General features: G+C 34.2%; 2 protein-coding genes across 5 annotated transcripts; both read right to left on the bottom strand.

The window, feature by feature from the left end:
- Positions 1-4,678: 4,678 nt before the first annotated feature.
- LOC123316265 lies at positions 4,679-9,222 on the bottom strand. 2 transcript variants are annotated; one of them, XM_044902239.1, is made up of 3 exons: positions 9,098-9,222; positions 6,525-7,890; positions 4,679-4,884 (listed from the first exon to the last, which is right to left on the bottom strand). In XM_044902239.1, coding segments are annotated over exons 2-3 (1,353 nt in total). In that variant the 5' UTR covers positions 7,876-7,890; positions 9,098-9,222; the 3' UTR covers positions 4,679-4,882. The 2 variants fall into 2 exon arrangements, with proteins under 2 accessions (XP_044758174.1, XP_044758175.1); XM_044902240.1 differs by lacking the exon at positions 9,098-9,222 and adding an exon at positions 8,543-8,685.
- A 903-nt stretch (positions 9,223-10,125) lies between these two features.
- On the bottom strand, positions 10,126-20,218 carry LOC123316266 (BUB3-interacting and GLEBS motif-containing protein ZNF207). Of its 3 annotated transcripts, none has more exons than XM_044902242.1 (7): positions 19,996-20,218; positions 19,627-19,835; positions 19,307-19,535; positions 14,841-15,010; positions 14,453-14,682; positions 13,963-14,206; positions 10,126-12,033 (listed from the first exon to the last, which is right to left on the bottom strand). In XM_044902242.1, the coding sequence occupies exons 1-7, from the start codon at positions 20,034-20,036 to the stop codon at positions 11,948-11,950; spliced, it is 1,209 nt and encodes a 402-aa protein (XP_044758177.1). In that variant the 5' UTR covers positions 20,037-20,218; the 3' UTR covers positions 10,126-11,947. The 3 variants fall into 3 exon arrangements, with proteins under 3 accessions (XP_044758177.1, XP_044758176.1, XP_044758178.1); XM_044902241.1 differs by having other exon boundaries at positions 14,453-14,697; positions 19,996-20,217; XM_044902243.1 differs by having other exon boundaries at positions 14,453-14,697; positions 14,841-14,977; positions 19,996-20,216.
- Between the last annotated feature and the right edge of the window lie 1,071 nt (positions 20,219-21,289).

A 21,289-nucleotide genomic window follows, 5' to 3' on the forward strand; every position in this document is an offset into this window, starting at 1 on the left:
ACCACAATTACACTTTGATTTCACACAATCAGAGTGCATTCATTCATCAAAATTTTAGAAAAGCAACAAAATTGCGAAAAGATCTGTAGAAAAATTGAAACATCGTAGAGTAGTCGAGTTTGAAATAGTCAATACCGAATATTCCGTGTTTGGTGGACCATCAGCAGAAGAACAGAAGCTTTGTTTTGTAGGGGAGCATTAACAAAACATTCGGTGTGATTGATGAGTTCTGTTGTTGGGATTAGTAATTGCATTTTCCGTTGTAACTTACTGATTTCGTCTGTTGTTACGATTAGGCCAAAATCAATACATTATAGTATTGATACTCTTTGATTAGGCACACTAGCAGAACCTACTATTTCTCCAACAACTGGAGAGAAAAATTTTTTCACTAGGACAAGAAAAATAATTCAAAATTTCAAAGTTGTTCTGCTATAGCTTTATATGTTTTGTGATGATTATCAAAGGTAATTCGAGATTCGAGGATTTGTCTTCTTATCAGATGGCAATATAGCTCTGAATTATCATGATCTCCTTTACCAAGTGAACTAGTTACAAATGTCAGAATTCAGAAGTGGGCAACATCATTATTCATTCATGTCAATTTTGACATCAGGTAACAAATGGAATCGCGTTTTGAGCCAAAGCCATCTTAAGTACGACACAGAATATATTTTATTTTACGATTAGACAGTGGCGCATGGCGGTCCCAGGAGTGATTTTGAAGGGGTGGCATTACATTTGAAATTCTGTAAGGCGTTTGCTGATATGAAACAACTGATAATTTATTAGGACATGCCCCCCCCCTCCAAACAGGAACCGCCCTTGTGATTACGATAGTGTCAACGATGAAGACTATCATAGTGACAATCACAGATTACAGATTACCACCTTTTGTAATCTGTTGTGGTGACAATGTCGGATCGAGACGCTGTAGATATACGAGGATGTATTGATATCTAGTTAGGCTAGACCAGTTCTATGCATAAAAAAAAATATTGCGTTACCATAGCAACGAACAATAACTCATAAGAAGTATCAGTGAGACGTTAGAGGTCAAAAAAGTAAACCAGAGTTACGCAATAAATTAAAAGAAAGAAGAAGTCCACCGAAATTGTGAATGAAAATCGAAAAATTGAAGTATCGAGCCATCATCAAGTACCTGTAAGTATTTAAAAGGGTTAAGAGGTAAGCAGACTAAGCGAAGATATCCTTTATACCCTTGGTGACCAATGTCCTTCGTATGCGACCGTGAAAAATTGGACTGCCAGCTTCAAAAGAGGTAAATTTTCCATTGAAGATGGTGAACGATTGGGAAGGCCAGTCTCTGTGTCAGGTGTCAGTCCCCGAAAATATCGATGCAGTTCATGACATGATTTTATCAGACCGTCGAATTGGGCTAAAACGGATATCTGAAGCACTGAATATTTCATACGAACGAATTTGGACAGAGAAAAATTGCTGCAAAATGGATCCCCAAATGTTTGAATGTTGACCAAAAGCGTGTGCAAGGGTAGAAGCGTTCGATCTGTGCTCGATTTGAAAACGATGTAGACTTCTTAAACCGAATTGTTAGTATGGATAGAACTTGGGTACATTTCTACGATCCAGAAAGAGAGCAACAACCGATGGAATGGCGACACTCTGGTTCTCCAAGACATAAGAAGTTTCGTGTCAAAAAATCTGCTGGAAAAGTTCTTGCTTCAGTTTTTTGGTATTGCCATGGAGTAATCATGATTGATTTTTTGGATAAGGGTAGAACAATAACCGGAGATTACTATTCGACATTATTGACCACTCTACGGGAAAATATTAAAGAGAAAGGGCGCGGAAGGCTATCCAAAGGTGTTTTGTTTTTGCAGGACAACGCCCCTGCACACAAATCTCATGTTGCCATGCAAAAAATTCGTGATTTATGGTTTGAATTACTAAAACACCCCTTCATTCACCAAATTTGGCTCAATCCGAATATCATCTCTTTCCTCAACTGAAAAAAAGTTTGAAAGTTCGTAAATTTTCTTCCAATGAGGAGGTAATATGAGCTGTGGAGGACTGGTGTGCAGAGCAAGAAGAAACATTTTTTTTGAAAGGTCTAGAGACGTTGCAAGTTCACTGTTATAAATGTATCCAATTAAGAGGAGAATATGTTGAGTAATAAAATAATTTGATATTGACATTTTGTTTGGTTCTATGGTAGGCTAAGAATTTTCCAATATATCCTCGTATCTTTATACGTTACTCTCATAGTCACTAGCACAGTCTCAGCATAATAATCCCAGTATAATTATTTGATAAACTTTGACATCACTGTCTAGAGAAATTATCAGAACAAGCCTGTAGACTACATTGAAACCTGACTCTATAAATATTGTCAATAATAGTCCTCATCGATTTCTTTTCTATTGGTTCATTGTAGTTGGTCTCGACAAGGGTGATTTGTTTTAGGGTCCTTTTTGTACCGAAGTTGACCTTCTATGACCTATGAAGACAAAAATCAAGATTTTTAGTATGACTATTCCATCATATTCTGAGTTTGCCCAAATGTGGGTTGAAACTGATCTGTGAGTGAGAGCTGAAGCGTGCCATATTTTCTTTGTGAACATTGCGATACTTCAAAGTAAAGCATAATGTGAAAGATATTTCACAGTTGGGTTAAAATTCCTTCGACTAATGACAGTGAAGTTGACACATCTGGAAACTGGAAATTCCTAGATTTTGCTGATTCACGCCGAATACTTGAATATGAGATAATTATTTCATACTGCTTCTCGGGAATCTCCAACTCATTCACTGATTAATTTTATAGTGACTGTCACTGATCGATCTGAATCAATTAATATCATTTTTAATTTTCAATAGTTCCATATGGAAATTATTGTTGACCTTATCTCCTGAGTTTATTGTTTAGCAATTCGATATAAATTACCCGACTGTATGATACGATTATTTTATCGCCATAGAATGAAAAAAAAAATTGAAAACAAGCAGAAAAGAAAAGATCTCCTAGAACACATTATTTCCTTCTCAATATACAGGCCAATACAGGGTGCACTTGAAGGTGATGAGGCTTTTTTTCAACAGAAGGTAGAACTGGCCAAAATGAAGCGTTTCACAAAAATTCACCTAAACAAAATCGTACTTCGAAGAATTTATTCTATTTCCCTTTACCTCATTATTTCGAATAATGAAGCTTTTGGAATTGTAGACGAAAAAATATTCTCTTCAAATTTTTACTGCTACTTACATTCAGATTTCGAATAGTTGAAGTCAAAAAGTTGCAATATTTTTGGGAAAAGTGAATAAAGGTGAACCTTTGTGTGAAATTGGTTCGTAAAGGAAACATGAATCCATATATCGGTATATCTGCGGCTTGAATCAGTGGCGTAGCTTGCCTTAGAGGGGCCCTGTATCAAAATGTGTTGAGGGGCCCTAAGGAAGGGTGAAGTAAAAATAAAAGTAGCAAAAAATGTTCGATTATCATCGAAATGATTATATGTACTTATAATTAAAAGTTCTAACTCATACTTGAGGCTGGGAGCGAAATAATACACAAACAAATAACATACAAACAATATAAAATAATATACAAACAACATAAAATGATAAACAAACGAATAATAAACAAAAAATACCAAAAATTAAAGAAACGCTTTTCTAGCATTTATTTCAGCAAATCTAGTTATCAAATCAGCCATAGCTGAAGACGATTTCAGTTTTTAAGTTGTTCCCCCTCTATTGACCATAACGACATGTCTGACAGCCGTTCCTGTCCCATAGAAGTCCTCAGATAATTTTTTATGAGTTTTAATTTTGAAAAACTCCTTTCAGCAATTGCAGTTGTAACCGGAAGGGTCTAAAATAAAAGGCATGCGGTAATATGGTCCGGAAAACTAGATGCAAGGCTATTGAACTTTGTCAGGACTAATTCTAAAAGTTCTTTGATGGCACGAATTTTCTGAATTTCAGATTTTAAGTATTCGTATCTATCTGAATGATCGATTCGGTGTAATAAACGGGATTTTGAAATGAATCTTTGAATGAGTCTTAGCAGTTATTCTCAAAAATGCTATTGTAAAACCTGTAAGAGGTTTTGGATAACGTTTTAAGGAATTTTTTGCTTACAGACATTCGGGGGCCCCTAAAGTCTGGGGGCCCGTATCACTGATACCGCTGATACCGCGGTAGCTACGCCCCTGGCTTGAATATTGAATTTGAGCATTTACTTTTACGTAAACTCAAAAACCTGCTTCCAGTTGTACCTCTACATATTTCAATTCGAGCAATTAGAAAGAGTTGAGAATCGAGTTCAGATTGAAAGATTAGTTTTTAAGGTCCAAATCAATCTTCGAATTTCTTTCCTGATACATAGATCGTTTCAATAAAGAATACAGATAAACGTACTTGAAAGTTCGTTATAACTTGTAGTACATCATCCGGATTTCTTCGTGTAAATATCCCAAGGATCGTACCTACATGATACCATCTCTTACTATCGTATATGAACGTGAATACTAATGTGTTGAATGAGTCATTTATTCCATTGAAATTTCATGTTGTCACTGATGAAACTCAGGGATAACGCTAATTTTATTTGCCAATATTTTCGCTTTCTGCTCATTCTATATGAGGTAAATGAAGTTCCTTGAGAGGTTACTTTTAAGAGGAAAAAGAAGTGAAGCAAATTTTTAGATTGCTAGCTTTTATTACTTGACTTTGATTATTTGTACATTCATCGATCATAGTTATGATAATTGGCTCCTATATTCACGAACTCTCGTTGATTCATCTTGTATCCTAGCTCTATTTGTAATGGGGGATGAATTCCGAGAAACCATAGGTGCCTATTTTTCTAACATTTCCGTGAAAAACATGATTGCCATATCTCTGAAAAAGTTTTTATTATCTTTATTAAATCAAAATTACGCTTTTATTCTGAATTTTATTATATTCAAGTGTCTATATATACAGGGTGAGTCTTTGACTCGTACAATTATTTTAACAGGGGATTCTTGAGGTCAAAAGAAAGACTTATTACCTATACCATTTTTTTTGATTCGGCATATCAGTGGATCTTTTAAACAGAGTTGCATTCAGCCAAAGTACCCAATTTTCCGAATATCACAGAAAGAGATTTTTTATTTTTGAACATCAAATTACCTACTCGAAAATACGAAGAATACTTTTATTTTACAAAACGTTCAAGTATTCATTGCAGAGTACCAGAGTGTCCAACTTAGATTCAAGAGTTGGGTTCTTTGAATTTTTGTTCACTTGTTCTACTTTTGAAATATTTGTAGGAGTCAAAGACTCAACCTGTATATCATTATTTATATTACTATATTTTTGTATTATATAATTATAAACTGAAATGCACATAGATATTATCAAACGTCATTCAGATGGGCAGTAAACAAGTTGCAGAGCGGACGAGCACAGCTAGTACATATACCGGGTGGCCCACCCCAGACTTGTTTTGAGGGAGTAAATAAAGATATTTTGAAACTTTTGTCTTGTGGTGTGTGTAGGGTGTGCAAAAGCACAATTTAAAATTATTGTCATTTATACAGGGTGTTCGAAAACAAAAAAAAGTTACACACTTGACTCGTACGAATATTTCAACAGTAAATTCTCGAGGTTAAAGAAACACTATTTTACCATACCATTTCTTCCGAATCGACTCGGTTTAAAAGATACAGAAAAACCATGAAAAATTTTTATTTTTAGTTCTATCTTCATCGAACGAAATGAATTCTGGAATATAGTTTTTCATTTATTTAATGAATCTTTTTCGAACACAAGATATCACCCACGTCTTCCAGTTTTCTCATTATGACCATTATACTTACCATAAAACTAACAAAAATTCAAAGAACCCAACTCTTGAAACTGAATTGAATGCTATCTGATGAATATTTGAACGTTTTTCAAAATCAAAGTATTCTTCATATTTTGTCGAATAAAACTCCGTTTTTGAGTAACTTGATGTTCAAAAATTAAAAAGTATCTGTAAAAGTTGAAAAACTGGGTACTTTTGGCTGAATACAACTCTGATTGAAAGATCCACAGGTATATAGTGTCGTTATTGGTTATGGTTATGGTCATTCTGATTCTGAAGGTTATTTTGTTTTTCCAGGGGTGGCACAGCTCATTTAGAAAATTTCAAGTTTTTCTTTTAATTTCAAGAATCTACTATTAAAATATTTGTACGAGTCAAAGACTCGCCCTGTATAAGTGGTATTGTCGTATAGAAAACAGAACACAATGAATTTATTACCACATATTTTTTGTATAAATGTGTTTTAATAAAGAGTAATAATACTAATGTGTGGGGCATACTCCTAATAAAATGGTCGATTTCCTCTTGAGGTGTCTCATATCTCAATCAACCTGTACTTAATATCAAAATGCCGCTAGCATAGACCAATATAGTTTATCTGTGTTAGCTAGTCTGTGGATGATAACACATGAAACTTGGTGTTCTGTTTTCTATGTCTCTCAGTATATAACTTTTTACTCATACTTACAATCAACCGGATCCAAATAAATCGACTGCTCAGAGCAGAAGGAATCCATTTCTTCTTCATCGTTATGGATCGAACTTGTTATAACGATTTCATCTGCTTTCTCCTCGTTTCGCAACGAAGCTGCGTTGAATTCTTCCTCTACTTGAGTCGACGTAGATCTGGATAGAGCTCCTCGTTCCTCACCGTTTACCACAGCCCCTGCCAGAACATCATCTTCCATATTCGAAGAACTAGCATCCATCCTCTCTCCGCCAACTTGAATGGATTCATCGTTAACTTGAACGGAATCTACGAAATTTTCTCTCTGATCCTCCTGACCGCTCAATGATTCTACTTGGTTCCTGATCTCCTTCTCTACTGATTTCAGTTCGAAGAACTTCTTCAAAAGGTTTACGCTCTGAAGATTGGTGTAGTCTTGAAGAATCCCGTTATTCTTGTTTGGGATAACTGAATCAATTTCTTCCTTATCTTGGAATTGTTCCTTCCTCATTCTCACGGAAGAAATGATATCTTCAGGTGAATTTAGTGTGACAACGGTTCCACCTAAAGAAACAGGTCTTCGACGATCTCTCTGTTGGTACCCATCAGTCCAGCGTTTTGCATATTCACTGGTGCCAATTAATGTGGGTTTTTCCCGAGCGTCCGAAACCTCTGACGTACTTCTCTGGAATGTTTTTGTAGGAGCATAATCATCTGATGTACCTCTCAATGTTGTGTCGAAACCAATAGAGTTCACAGGACGCCTGGTACCACCTGCACCAATAATGAAATCAGCCGATCTCTTGAAAGAACCAGGGGATAACAAAATATCCTTACTTTTGAAGGGTTCTAAGCTATCAGCTTGAGAATTCGTATGACGCGAAGATGAAATATTCTCAACTGCTTCAGCTCTTTTATTCCATATGAAAGGCTTGTAAGTGAAATCTCCGAATCCCTGTCGCATGCTGTCAGATGAACTCGGCAGTCTATCACTGAGTTCTTTAAAACGATCTCGTATATCATATGCAAGTTCTCTCTTCCTGTACATGATTGTGTTACTGCTCTTAGTATCAACATCTAGAAGGATCGACATAATGTCGATCAGTTCCTCTTGAAGGGACATATGGACATCCTTCGAATAAGCCCTGTAATCCCGTAGTTTGAGAGACAGAGATGTCAATCTCTTATCCAGGTTATACAACGTATCATTATCGTTTGCACTGTTCGATTTGAATTTTCTCTCGGTGTAGGATAGTCCAGCGAATGACTTGGACATAGGTTTATTCAAACGTTGAGCGTTTTCATTTCTACAGTTTTCCTCGAACAGATCGATGATAGCGCGAACGTTGTTGACTTTGGGCAAGTCCTCCATCTTTTGAAGTTGATCCTGCAATTCAGAATTGACCGGGTGAGCCAAATGTAAACGTTCCTGCAACCGTGGTAAATAATCATTTCGTTAAGTATAAAGTTTTTTTAATAGGTAGTTTCACTTTATCCTCAACAAGAAAATAAGATCGGCCTTCTCTTTGTCTTGAAAACTGTTTTCACCAAATCTCAAAACCAACCTTACTCCTCCAAAGATGCGCAAATTTGCAGCCGAAAATCTTTCTCCTGAAAATTTGTAGTGTTTGTTGAAAAAAACATTGTTTCGATCTTTGTGGTCTGAATCCAATTGTTTTCAAGAACTGAGATATACTGGCGTATTCTTAATTATTTTTTAAACTTTTTGTAGTACAATCGAATAAAGCGGGTGTTAGACACGAATTCCGTTCGTTAAAATATTTTTGGGGAGGACACGAAATTCACGTTTGCATGTCGGATTTTTCCAGAACCATTTACATTATTTTTTAAATGAAAATTTTTGGAATTTATCACAGTAGATTATGAAATACTTTTGAAAAAATATGCAATTCACATCCTCTCAACAAATTCTGTTTATTAGTTTCTCACTTCTACTTTATGAATATTGGTTTGCAAAATAATAATTTTCTGTTACTTTATGCAAAAAATTAATTAGTAAAAATTTTTTTCAAACCTACCTTTCATGTGTAAATGCTTTCGGTAGTTCAATCATCCGTTAGAATTCAAAATATCCCCAAAAATTTATATTTATCTTTTCAAAAATAAACAGTGTACCTAGCTCTCAACGCATCAGTACTTATATAAGTACTGATTTTATTTGTCAATTAAAAATATTTTTAATTGACAAATAAAATGACATATATCATGGAATTCGTTGAGGGTAAAATGTACTGTGGTCCGAATGTTTTCGAGAAATCGAAACACCTGAGAATATTTTTGATGGCTTCAGAAAATGAAATATGCATTCATATTATCATTCATTATTTTTCTATCACATGAATTATTTCTTCGAATGGCATTTTAATCACTATTTTCTATTTTTTTAAGAAAATCCTTTTCCCTTCGCGACTATAGCAACTTTTTAAATGAGTAACCAGAATTGACTAATTCGAGGAATAACAATTAAATGTTCTATCCTCTGATTCATTTTGGATGGAGATCTTTCTTGTTGCTTGTTGCATTTGAGTCCAAGCAACATATAATATTTATACCAAAACTGATTATGTACTTACCACAATTTTGCTCTAAGTATCACACCAATAAAAGCAACCAGCCAAGTTCTCTTTTCACTAAATTGAATTTGCAGTAATTCAATTGTTCTCCACTATGATCGAATTTATCATTAGATAAAACAAGTCGAGTGGTTTATTTATAATTATGGTTCAATTTTTGAATGAAGACTTAAAATTCGATAATAGTCGATTTCTAATGCAAAATAATGCCTTTTCATGTACGTTCTAAGCAGAAAAATACCTACACAAAAAAATTCGCGTAAGATTCTCTTTGTTTATTCATTTTTATGAGATTCAGTGAAGAGAATCAATGAATAGAATAGCAAGTAGAACTTATATTTCAATTGTAACATAATTTTTTACAGTACTTTTTTCTTAATATTTTGTTGGGCCAACAAATTTCTTCTCATTTCAACGTGCCCAGTCTGGCTTCTACCTATCTATGCCTATGAGCATTGCAATGAACCAGAGACAGGGAGGTTGTCCGATATGAACATATGGGGGTGCTATATGGCGACTGATGTCATTTACAGACGGAATCTAAAATGCTTTATCTTCCGTTAAAAATACATGTTGCCTTTAAGAATATGAATCGAAAGGTACTTCTCCAGAATTAATGATAGGAGTTGGAGTAAAATGTTCAAAGTAACTCTTTTTTGAAATAATTAGATATCAAAGCGAGAATCAACGTCTCACAATATGTATATTCGCTGTATCTTGGTTAATGCTCGAGATAAATATTTTATATATTCTGGGACTTTTTTCTTTCCAGTAATTGTTGACTATGTTACTATTTGTTTGTGTTTGTATTAGTAAATCCTTTTCAGGGGAACCAAGGGAAGGTGGATCTACCCGCATTTTGTTTTCGTAGATCTTCTGATCCACTTCGGAGTCAGATATACTTTTAATTCAATCCATTCAAGTTCTTTTTTTTTATTTAACAGATGAATATTTCCCAACCGGCTCTTAAGATTACATGAATGATAACGATAATATAGAGCAAAGAAAAAAATTAAAAAACATAAAACTTCCAAATAAATCTTTATTTGTACAAACAGATATTTAATACATTCTGAATTTCTACTTACATATATAGCAATGAGAACAAGGGAACAAATGACCAAACATACAACGATTCAATTACATGATAAAAAAAAAAAGTTTGGACACCTGTTCCAACAGGATGGTATCGTTCAATCCTGTGATTGGATTGGTATATACACCAAAACAATCGCCTGTTTTAAGCCACATGATTCGACTGGCAGGGGACTGAAGACCCAACAGCATGGGAATTTTTACATTTTGACTTGACAAGTTTGCTGTGACAGGAAAAATCACCTGTCTTAATCTTACGTCATTAAATAAAAATGAAAATAATTAGTCAAAAAGTAGAACTATTCAGGTTGTAATGAAATATTAAGAACATATTTTTCTTTCATTTTCGATTGCATGGTATACCAGTAGAGGAAAAATCGTCATCCCTTTAATGATGTAAGACAAGACAGGGGGTTTGTTCAGTCCAACAGTGCATCATTCACTGTGACGGATATCACCTGCCCTAATAATTAACCCAAGTGATCCGATAATTTCCCTTTATATATTTACTGGCATCAAGAGTCATTACCATGCACTTTTCAATACACAGGGTGTTTCACCATAAACTGGACAAATATATCCTTCCTGTAGATGAGATTGAAAGAAACATTTTTACCTTATGATATATACATTTCGAAGCATAAGCGATATAACATATATTTATTATGTATCTCAAAATGTAAGCAACATACAAGTTGTTTAAAATAATTTATCAATATCTAGCTTATGTTTCAAAACGGGGTACATATGATGAGGAAACTACGTTTCTCCTGATTTTCCTGATCTCAACTACACGTTTATATATATTTGTTCCGTTTATGGTGAAACACGCTGTATGAAAGCAGGAAACACGTGTAAACCATACACCAGTGGGAGAATAGAGAGAAAAAAATTATTTTAGGTTTCCAGAAAAAAATTCAAAGTATTGACATGTAATTGGTTATGAAAAAGTTTTGAATCGTTACTATCATATTGGTGGTTTTGCAGTTAGTTATAATTTCAATAGTCTAAATAGACCTACCTTTCTATCAGAAATACAATAACGAAGATATTATGGGCAGCCCATTGGAAAGTATCAATAATATACACTTATTCCAAGAAGAGCTTGCTTACCTTCCGATATCCATAAATATTGAAAAATGTACAAACCTGAGTAAAATGACCAAATGAAGAATTGTACAATACATTATTAGCCTATCTATTATTTGAAAGTTTGGAGGGAAAGAGCATCAATTGAATGTTTTTAGAAATATGTCTATACTTATCTTTCCTATGACTTAATTTGAATATTATCGATTATGTCAAAATGCAATCAATAAACGAAGCTCAACCTCCGAAAAAATTATGGAGTAGAATATAAATTTACAAGATAACGTCAGTTGAGCGACCAGATATTGATCACAATTCGACTAAAAAATTTTCAGATTCTTTGCAATTACGTCTCTTAAAAAAAAATTAAATAAAAAAAAAGAACACTAACCTGAGAAATGCAGGTTTTCGGTACTCTTTTTTCTGATATAAAGAAAAATAACTGTACATACCATTTCAGCTGGTATTTAAGTGTTAAAAAACCTGTCAAAATAAAACTATGTCATTACCAGGAAAGGAAAACTAGAACAATTTAAAGAACAAAAAATGTCTTAGGATAAATAATTTAGAAAAATTTTTAAGCTTATTGAATTGAAGATTCATTATCGGAAAACAATCAATAGGATTTCATTAGACTTGCGGTTGATACACCAGGTATATTGGGGATCATCTGAACCTTGGCTGCATTAGCACAGGACCAGCAGGAAACATCGGAGTACCATAAACTAATCCTGGTGGCATACCCATCATACCTAAGACAAAATGAAAGAAATAATTACAAACATCAATCACAAAATGAAATGTTTTTTTCTTTTAGTTGAATATTGTCACTTTTTCCATTTTCTCTTTGCGTTTTTCTTAAAATTACTGAAGATGAAAAGAATAAAAATTGAACAAAAACTAACATAAAATACTTACCTGAAAAACATAAATAAACAAAGGAGTAAAAATTTCGTATCTTTAAGCCTAGCATGAGACACACAGCTAATTTTAAGTTCTACATAAAATCACACATTACTCAAGTGTTCATTTTTCATCATCTAAATCAAACTAGTGTTTGTCTAGATCAAAACTACCAGTTTTCCACCCAGCTAAAAAATTTAACATAATATACTTCACAAGCAACGAATTATTGAATGTTGAAGATGAAAATCTGGCAATTTTGGAAAGTGATTCTAAGGAGAGACAGAACGGTTTCAAATAAACTCATCAATTGAATAAATGACAATATTCAAGTTAGGAGTCTTATGTATGCTCAGAAATCTTTATCGAATAAGGTGAATTTGTGGTCAGAAATTATAAACAAAAAACGGAACTTATGTTCAGTCAAAAAAACGATGCAATTAAATGACAGTAAAACCACTGGCAATGGCAAAACTAAGCGAGTGACAGATATATTTAATGCAAACATGCCAACACATATGCGTGAATAGTACCTGGGCTCTTGCCGTTTTTTGGAACGCAGTGTGTCCCTCTTCAATAATTGTGTGTAGATGTCATTTTATCATCACCATCGAGTTCAAAAACACATAATTTATCCACTTTATATAAAATTTTCTTCTACGTGCCATCCAAATCACAACGTCATCATAAGCATACCCAAATGTTCTTCACAGAAAAAATGTAGGACTTTAAAATCCGCACCAAGCGCTGGGCGCGCATACATGTTCATATTTTATTCGATCAAGATTCGATGGCTTTGAATGGACGTTGCGAATTGGAGGCCTGAGAATAACAAACATTCTGCTTAATTCATATATTTGAAGAACACACAACTATTATCTAATAAATAGTGGTCTTATTATTCACAAGATCGAAATATAAAACTACCAAAAATAAAATATTGAATGGGATCAATTTAAAAATGGTAAGATTGACAAATGACACATCTGGGTTCTGATTTGATACAAACTATCTACTACCTTCTAAAAAGGATCAGATTATCATCATCATTTTTCAGTCCCAGGATCAAAATTAAGAAAATTTTTTAAGGAACTTACTGCGAAATTAGCTAACTGCGGATGGATTTTTTACTGTGACTCCAAGTCGCATGGAAACACAATTTCGGTACACTTTTATACATCAGGTGCATTGATGGATTTTCTAGAGCGGTTAATCATTTAATCAATAGTACACCAGCACTATCTGAAGGGATGCTATGTTCATTACCTTTGATTGAAATATGGCTGTTCTAATAAACATACTCGAAAATTATGAATTTTACAATCAATTGATAAATTCTACAATTTATCAGCTCAAAGAGAACAAAGATCACTTAGTACAATCTAATGCCAACAAGTATTGAAAACGATAAAAAGAAACTGCAAAAACATAATTTACTTCTTGAAATTTTTAATTGAAAAGAAAAAAACTGACCATGCCTCAAATTGATACCTTGCACCAGACATATAAAAATGGTAAAATTCATACGTCAAATCCATCAATTTATTTCAGCTCTAGAAAAGTGATGAGATATATCGGTTCAACGTCCAGAAGGTGAACAAACCAGTGGATAAAGCTACCACAGCAGATAAATTTCTTTAAATATGGCACAACACTGCTCTCTCGAAATTTTTCATCGTCTCTCGTATTATATATCATCATGTCGTCTTTCACCAAATGTCAATGAGTAGGTTAAACCGTTGATTATGATGATAAGGCCATCACCGTTGTTTACGTACCTGGAGGCATGCTGAGGGGGGGAGGCCTGACCAAGTGTCCCCCTATCAGCGTGGGCGGCCCGTGCAACATGTGAGGTCTCATGGGGGACATGATGGGACCGCCAGGTATCATACCGATGGGAGGTCCTGACACCCTTACAGGCTGACCAAACCTTTGCATCATCGCTGCTTGATGGTTCATTGCGTCAATGTGCTTGGCCTGTTGTACGGCAGCCTGCTGTGCAGCCGAAACTGCTATGGCCAACTGAAATGAAAGTGATGAATACATAAATTATAACAGCTTGAAATTTTTGCGATTGGTGGATCTCAACAAAGTATGTCACTACCGAAGAGATGTATCTAGCAATCAAAAAACATCAACTTATATGGTAGATCTACTGCAGAACTAAATCATTTATATAGATTATTATAGATGAAATTATCATTCAAATTACATTCAAGGCCGAATCAAAAAATCAACATAAATAGATCAAAAACTCTGATTACTCACATTAGTGGCTGCAGCACTTGATGTAGGTACATGTTGCTCTTCAGGTTTTGGTGCTGTGACCTTTGTGTATTTCAATCGTTTAGCTCTGATTTCTTCTAATGAAATATCTTCTGCTGGATGAATAATTTTACTGCTAGTTCCTGTGTTCGTAATAAGAGTAACCTTATCACTATTGGGAGTTGAAGATCCAGCTGCTTGGTTAGTGGTAGGAGGTGCGCTAATTGTGGCCCCTGTAAAAGATGAAGCTGAAGGTGGTGGACCACCAGAAAGAAATTAGATAAAAACAGAACTAAAAAGGCAGACAGAGTCCATGGTTACAACATAGATTTAACCTTGGGTCATGGACTGTCTAAAAATAAAAGTATAAAAAAGAATCAGTTTCACTTACCTTGTGTTATCGGTTTGAAATCAGCTCCAACAACAGCACCACCAGGTGATGAAGTAGGAACTGCACTAGGGAATAGAGGTTTTGCAGGTCCTGGCTGCCCTTGCATCATCATATGATGGGGGGGCATCATTGGCATTCTGTAATAATAAAGCTCATTTCCTGATGACATTCTGTATCAGCAAAGGAGAGCAGAAATTTTACTTAAAAGAGAATTGAGAAAAAGGTAAATCTAAAGAAATTTCTTATTCTGCCGTTGTAACTTGTTCTAGCAATTCTGATACAGTTAAGTGATAATAGTTCAATTTCAACAGAAGCAAATGAGGAATTTGAGTTTGTTCAGTTTTTCAGAAATCACTCATATTTTCATCAATACTTTTTATTTTTTTGCTCAGCTTTGAACAAATGTAGATTGCAGCGACATGGTGATGACAGTTTAAAGTAAAAAGTTAATGCAGTCATTGTAATTTTTTTAGGGGATTTTGAGATTTTCGTCAAATGAATCTTTTTTTCTCAGTTTATAGTCCTTTTTTCTCAATTTTGAAGATTGGTTGTAGAAACTGGATTCAAGTGTGTAAATCAGGGGTGCTCAAACTGTCGATCGCGTGTGTTTTTTGAGTTGATTCTCATCTACAGGGTGAGTCTTTGAATCATACAAATATTTCAACAGTAGATTCTTCAGGACCAAATAAACACTTTTTTCCTATACCATTTTTTCCGATTCGGCTCGGTTCAAGAGATACAGGCTGTTGAATAACCACAAAAAAATGTTATTTTTAGTTCTATCTCACAAACGGTTTTATCGAATGAAATGAATTTTAAAATATAGGTTTTCATTCATTTGATAAATCTTTTTCGAACACAAGATGTCACCCACGTCTTCCATTTTTCTCATTATAAGCATTTCGTTGCCAATACCAAAAATTCAAGAACCCAGCTCTTGAAACTAAGTTGGACGCCATCTAATGAATATTTGAACGTTTTGTATAATAACAGTATTCTTCATATTTTCTCGTATAATGCGCCGTTTTCGTGCAATTCCAAAATTAAAAATTATCTCTGAAATTTGAAAATTGGGTAGTTTTGCTGAATAGAACTCTGTTCAAAAGATCCACAGATGTGTACTGGCACAGATTTAGCTAGTTATTCTGAAGGTTATATATTAATTTTGATTTTTCAGAGGTGGCACAGCTCATTATAAAAACAAAAAATAGCTAGCCACATCTTTTTATCAGGAATGAATCGAAAAAAATGGTATAGGAAAAAATGTTTCTTTGGACCTCAAGAATGTACCATTAAATTATTTGTGCGAGTCAGACTCATTCTGTATAAATAACTTCCACTACATTACATATAGTTGCAGTTTATCAAAGTCGATCGATCGGAGTCTGATAATATTGAAGCAGATCGCAGGCGGTTCAAGTCTGAGCGCCCCTGGTGTAAATTATTAACAATTATAGGTCAATAACTATCATGAAGTATGTAGTATGTTTTTATGAAAAAAATTAATAAAACCTTTTTTTCTCAGTTTATAGTAGTTTTTTCCCGATTTTGAAGATTGGTTGTTGATTGATCGGTTGTGTTAATTATTAATAATAATAATAATAATGGGTATTTATTTCCAGAATTGTACATAAGTGACAAAATGGAAACAGGTCAAAATTCTCTACAAAAGATATTAACTACATTGTACCAATACAATATATCTATCTACTACAAAACTCCAAGAACTCGATTACAGAATAGGGTTCACATTGAGCTAACACTAAAAATAATTCTTTCTTGAAGAGTTTAATTTCCTTTATATCTCTAATTTTTCTTGGTAAGTGATTAAACAATTTCATACTCATATAGAAGCTATTACGTTCAGTGATTGACAGTTTGTGAATAGGTAGTAAATACTCAATGATTCTCCTGGTAGCATTTACATTTCCATATTTCTCAAAAAAGGAATTGTTCTTGAATAAAAACAATAAGAGTCTATATACATATAGGCTAGGCACAGTTAATATATTATGTCTCTTGAATACACCTCTACACGATTCCCTATATTTCATCCCAAACATTATTCTTATAGCTAGTTTCTGGGTGATAAACACACGTTCAGCTTGGGTGCTTCCTCCCCAGAGTATAATTCCATATGATACAACTTATTGAAAATTTGTAAAATATACTATCTTCAATGTTTCCATATCGATTCTGTTTCTAATAGCTTTCAACGTATAAAATGATTGTGTGAAGCTTTTTTGTTACTGATTCGCAGTGCAACCTCCAGCCAAGATTTTTCTCAATAACTACACCCAATAATCTCGTACATGAGTCTATCTGAACTTCTCTACTATCAAAATTAATAGTCTCAGGGAACGATAAATTTGAGCGATTAGTCGATACATTAGAAGGTTAGTTTTGTTTCTATTGAGAAGCAAACCATTATCTAGGCACCATTTTTCAATCCGTGTCATTGATCTTTTCAAGTTATTCACAACATCCTCAATGTTCCTACCTGATATTAAAACATTAGTGTCATCAGCATATAGGTATGTTTCTATGAGCTCCTCTATAGGTGCCATGTGCTCAGTAGTTGTGTCCTGTGGTTGCGATGTCTCAGTTAAGATGTCAATATGTGGAGGAAGTTCACTTTGAGGGCAGAAAATCTCATAGAAAGCCTCGGGCAGGTCGTCAATATAGACTACGAATAGAATAGGTCCCACTATAGTACCTTGAGGTACTCCTTTAAGTATGGTCCTTTCAGATGACAGAATTCTTGTACCTTCGTGGTGTAAAAAAGTTATTTGTTTTCTGTTGGTGAGGTAACTTCTAAAAAGTCTCAGAGGTATTCCCCTTATACCATATCTTTCCAGCTTTCTCAACAGCAATTTGTGATCCACGGAGTCGAAAGCCTTCGAAAAATCGACAAAAAGCCCAGCGGGACATTGACCTTCTTCAAGGATAGAAGTTATTTTCCACAGGAATTCGAATAAAGCTGTTTCAGTGCTTTTGGCCTCAGTGAAACCATGTTGAGTCTTTGATAAAACATTGAATTTCTTAAGGAACTTTACGAGGCGGTTTGAAAGAACTTTTTCGAAAATCTTTGCGAATGAGGTGATTAAACTAATTGGTCTGTAGTTAATAAAATCGTTTAAATCACCTTTTTTGTGGCATGGTCTTACGAGTCTTCTTTAGGGAATCTGGGAAAATACCTGATTTGAACACATGGTTCAATATGTAACAGAGAGGTTTTATCATTAGGGAAATGTGGCGTTTAATGACATTTATTGGGACTCCGTCATATCCACTGGAAGGTTTATTTTTCATTGATCTGATCACATCTAGTAATTCAGGCTCCTGAACTTCAAAAAGGTAGAATGAGTTGGATAATTTAGCTTTAACATTGCCATAAGTACCATCAGCAACAGAATTTGGAGATGTGGTGACGGGTGGCGTTATGAAGAAATCGTTGAAAAGGTCTGCTAACTGGGACATTTTGGCACCACTGTCATGGTGATGAATTTTAGGTCATTAGTATTAGTATTTATGTTTATGAAAAAAATTCCGACTATGTTCTGAATCAGTTGATAAAAGAGAGCAATATTTTTTTAATCTGAACTTCTTGCCTCTATATACCATCATAATAGAAGGAAATTGAAAGTCCTCTATGGGCAAAACATGTTTGTTTTTTGTATAAATTCTTCATTTTAAGGTTTTATATCCAGGTTAGTTAATTCACCTTCTATTTTTCATAACCAATTCGAAATATACAAAAACTTTACCATGCCTTAAGAACCAGATACATATATCCTTGAAGAATGACTAAACGTTCATTTCATCGTGAAAAATAGTAAAAACTGACATCTTCACAAGACAGTCGTAATTGAAAATTTGCTCAAAGGAATCACATTATGAAAACTTCACTAAGCTTTTCAAATTGTCCCATATGGATTAAGATATTTTCAACAGATTAAAACATATTTTTTCATGAAAACTCTTATTGAAACACCAAAATATTCTCCGTTCCTCGATGTAAACAAACAAAAGTGCATTAACTTTTTATTTTCAAAAATTGACACCAGGGGGCGTATCCCTTGTTTGGAATTCCCAATACAAGAGATTTTCCCAATAAAAACATTTGTAATTGCCATATTTTGAGTTCAGCTGTCAGCTATTTCAGCTTCAAACTTGGAACATTTCTATGTTTCAAGGCTTCAAAGTTATTTATTCTGTGACTCTCTACAAAGAGTGAGGTTAACATAAACAAACTTGAGTCAAATACATTATTTTCAATCTTTAATACTGATTTAGTATATTCATTCACTGCTATGAGTTATAGCTGCATGAATTAATGTTATACTTAAGTTTCTGAGATTGTGAGGAATTAATCTGAATATTTCTATGAGAAATTGATAAGAACTCGGAAACAACGGGGCAAAATAAGGAATCCATAGAGAGAATTGAGTTAAAATCAAACTTACCCTGGATGGATGAACGGTGGACCCATTGGCATCATGGGCATACCTGGAGGCATTCCAGGTGGTGGCATCATACCAGGAGGCATCATTCCGGGTGGATGAGGCCCTGGAGCATTACCTAATGCATGCTCTTGTTTAAGTTTTTTGTTTGGTGTTGGTTCATCATCAGAACCGGAATCATTTCCTCCTTGTCGTTGCTTCTCATGTTCTTTCAAATCTGCTGGTGGTATTCCTGCAAAAAATTAGACTTCATATAGTAACACCCATTTACAACAAATAATAGCGACACTAAAGTACAAAAACTTTATATTTTTATACTTTACCTTCCATTCCGTATATCTCTATTTCTATATTTGAGCGAAGTGGTAATGAATTCGGTACTTTATCAATTGTCTCTTTGTGAACTTGCATACAATGAATGGATAAACCAGGTCCTGTATATAACTTCTTATGGCATATGTGACACTTGAAATGTTTTGCTTTCTGATGCTGTATCAAGATTTTTTCGTCTTCGAATTCTCGATTACAATACCTAGATCTAGTTGAGGATAATTCGAACTGAACAAATATTAAAAATAGAATGCTTCGTTGATAAAAATAACCCACCTCACGCATTTTGAATAGAGAAGAGAGGCCACTATTTATTGAAAGGTTCAAGAAATGTAATATATAGCCAATAATCAAAAGGATACCAACACCAGGGCTTAGACATCTTCTTCTTTTTGCGACCCATTTTTGGATAATCTAAAATTCAGTTCAACTTCTATTTACAAAATATCACAGTGTATCACTAAATTAAATAGATTGGAAATATTTCACTTCTTAAAACTGCGCCTAAAGTTACTTCTAAATATAAAATGGCGACAACAAATTCAACTCGAGGGCAACATCGACGAGGAAAGAAATATTTGGCAGACTTGCGTGATGCTACTGGACAGATGACCTACTTCCCTAACTAAAGAACTCTAAACCACTGAAATAGGCATTTTGAAGTTTCGCTTTTCATTCAGTAGGTGGCCCTACTGTGATTGACTCATAGACATAGAGACATGGACTGTGCCTTCCCTTTATATCTATGCATGAAATACGGTCAAAAAAAGTGACAGAGAGAAAAACACGTCGGGAAGGCAGTTGTCTTTTTCTAGAATTTTGATTGGTCTACACTCACCTCTATGTGAACAAAAAAGAGAAAGGTATATCCCGACGAGCTTTTCTCTCTTTCTAATAAATAGCCAATTTCATGCTGGCATTGCTCAGTCCATGTCTCTATGTCTATGGATTGACTTGATATTTATATTCTGTGGATTGACTAAACCATGGACTAAACTACAGTGACTTTATTTGATAAAGTCACTTCTCAAAAATATAAAACAAATTATCTATTTATTTCTGCAAGGAGTAATAGTAATGTTACTTCATTCTTATATGATATAACAACATAAAAAAATTCTTTCAATCTATAAACTTAGAAAAACATTGATTTCCCGCAGAAGTTATACTACCATAAAAAGTATAAGAAATTTCATAACTTAAAATTTCTGTTTTTGGCCCAGTTTTCAGTGACCGACTGCGATTGAATTTACTGTTTCGGACTTTAGTAAATAATGAAATTTCAATAGTTTTAATTCAATCAACCCTTCATCATTATGACCATCATTATTACGTCGAACCGGTACAGTCTTCACTCTTCGGTACAATTTTGCATTATATTGAATTGATGTAGCCGATACTTGATGAAAATCCATATTTGAACTTAAAACAGATTATACGATTTTCTTAAATGAGTTTTATTCAAGCCACGACTCGTGTTTCATCGCTCTCACAATATATGTATCATCTTCAAGTGGAAAATGCCACGTGGCCAAAAAGCTGGTTTCAGCTTCATTCAAATATTGAATTGATGTGGCCTATACTTGATGGAAACCCATAATTGAACTTAAAACAGATCAAACGATTTTCACAAAATGAGTTTTTAAACCACGACCC

The sequence above is a fragment of the Coccinella septempunctata genome, chromosome 7 (assembly GCF_907165205.1).
Source record: "Coccinella septempunctata chromosome 7, icCocSept1.1, whole genome shotgun sequence".
Taxonomy (NCBI): Eukaryota; Metazoa; Arthropoda; class Insecta; order Coleoptera; family Coccinellidae; genus Coccinella; species Coccinella septempunctata.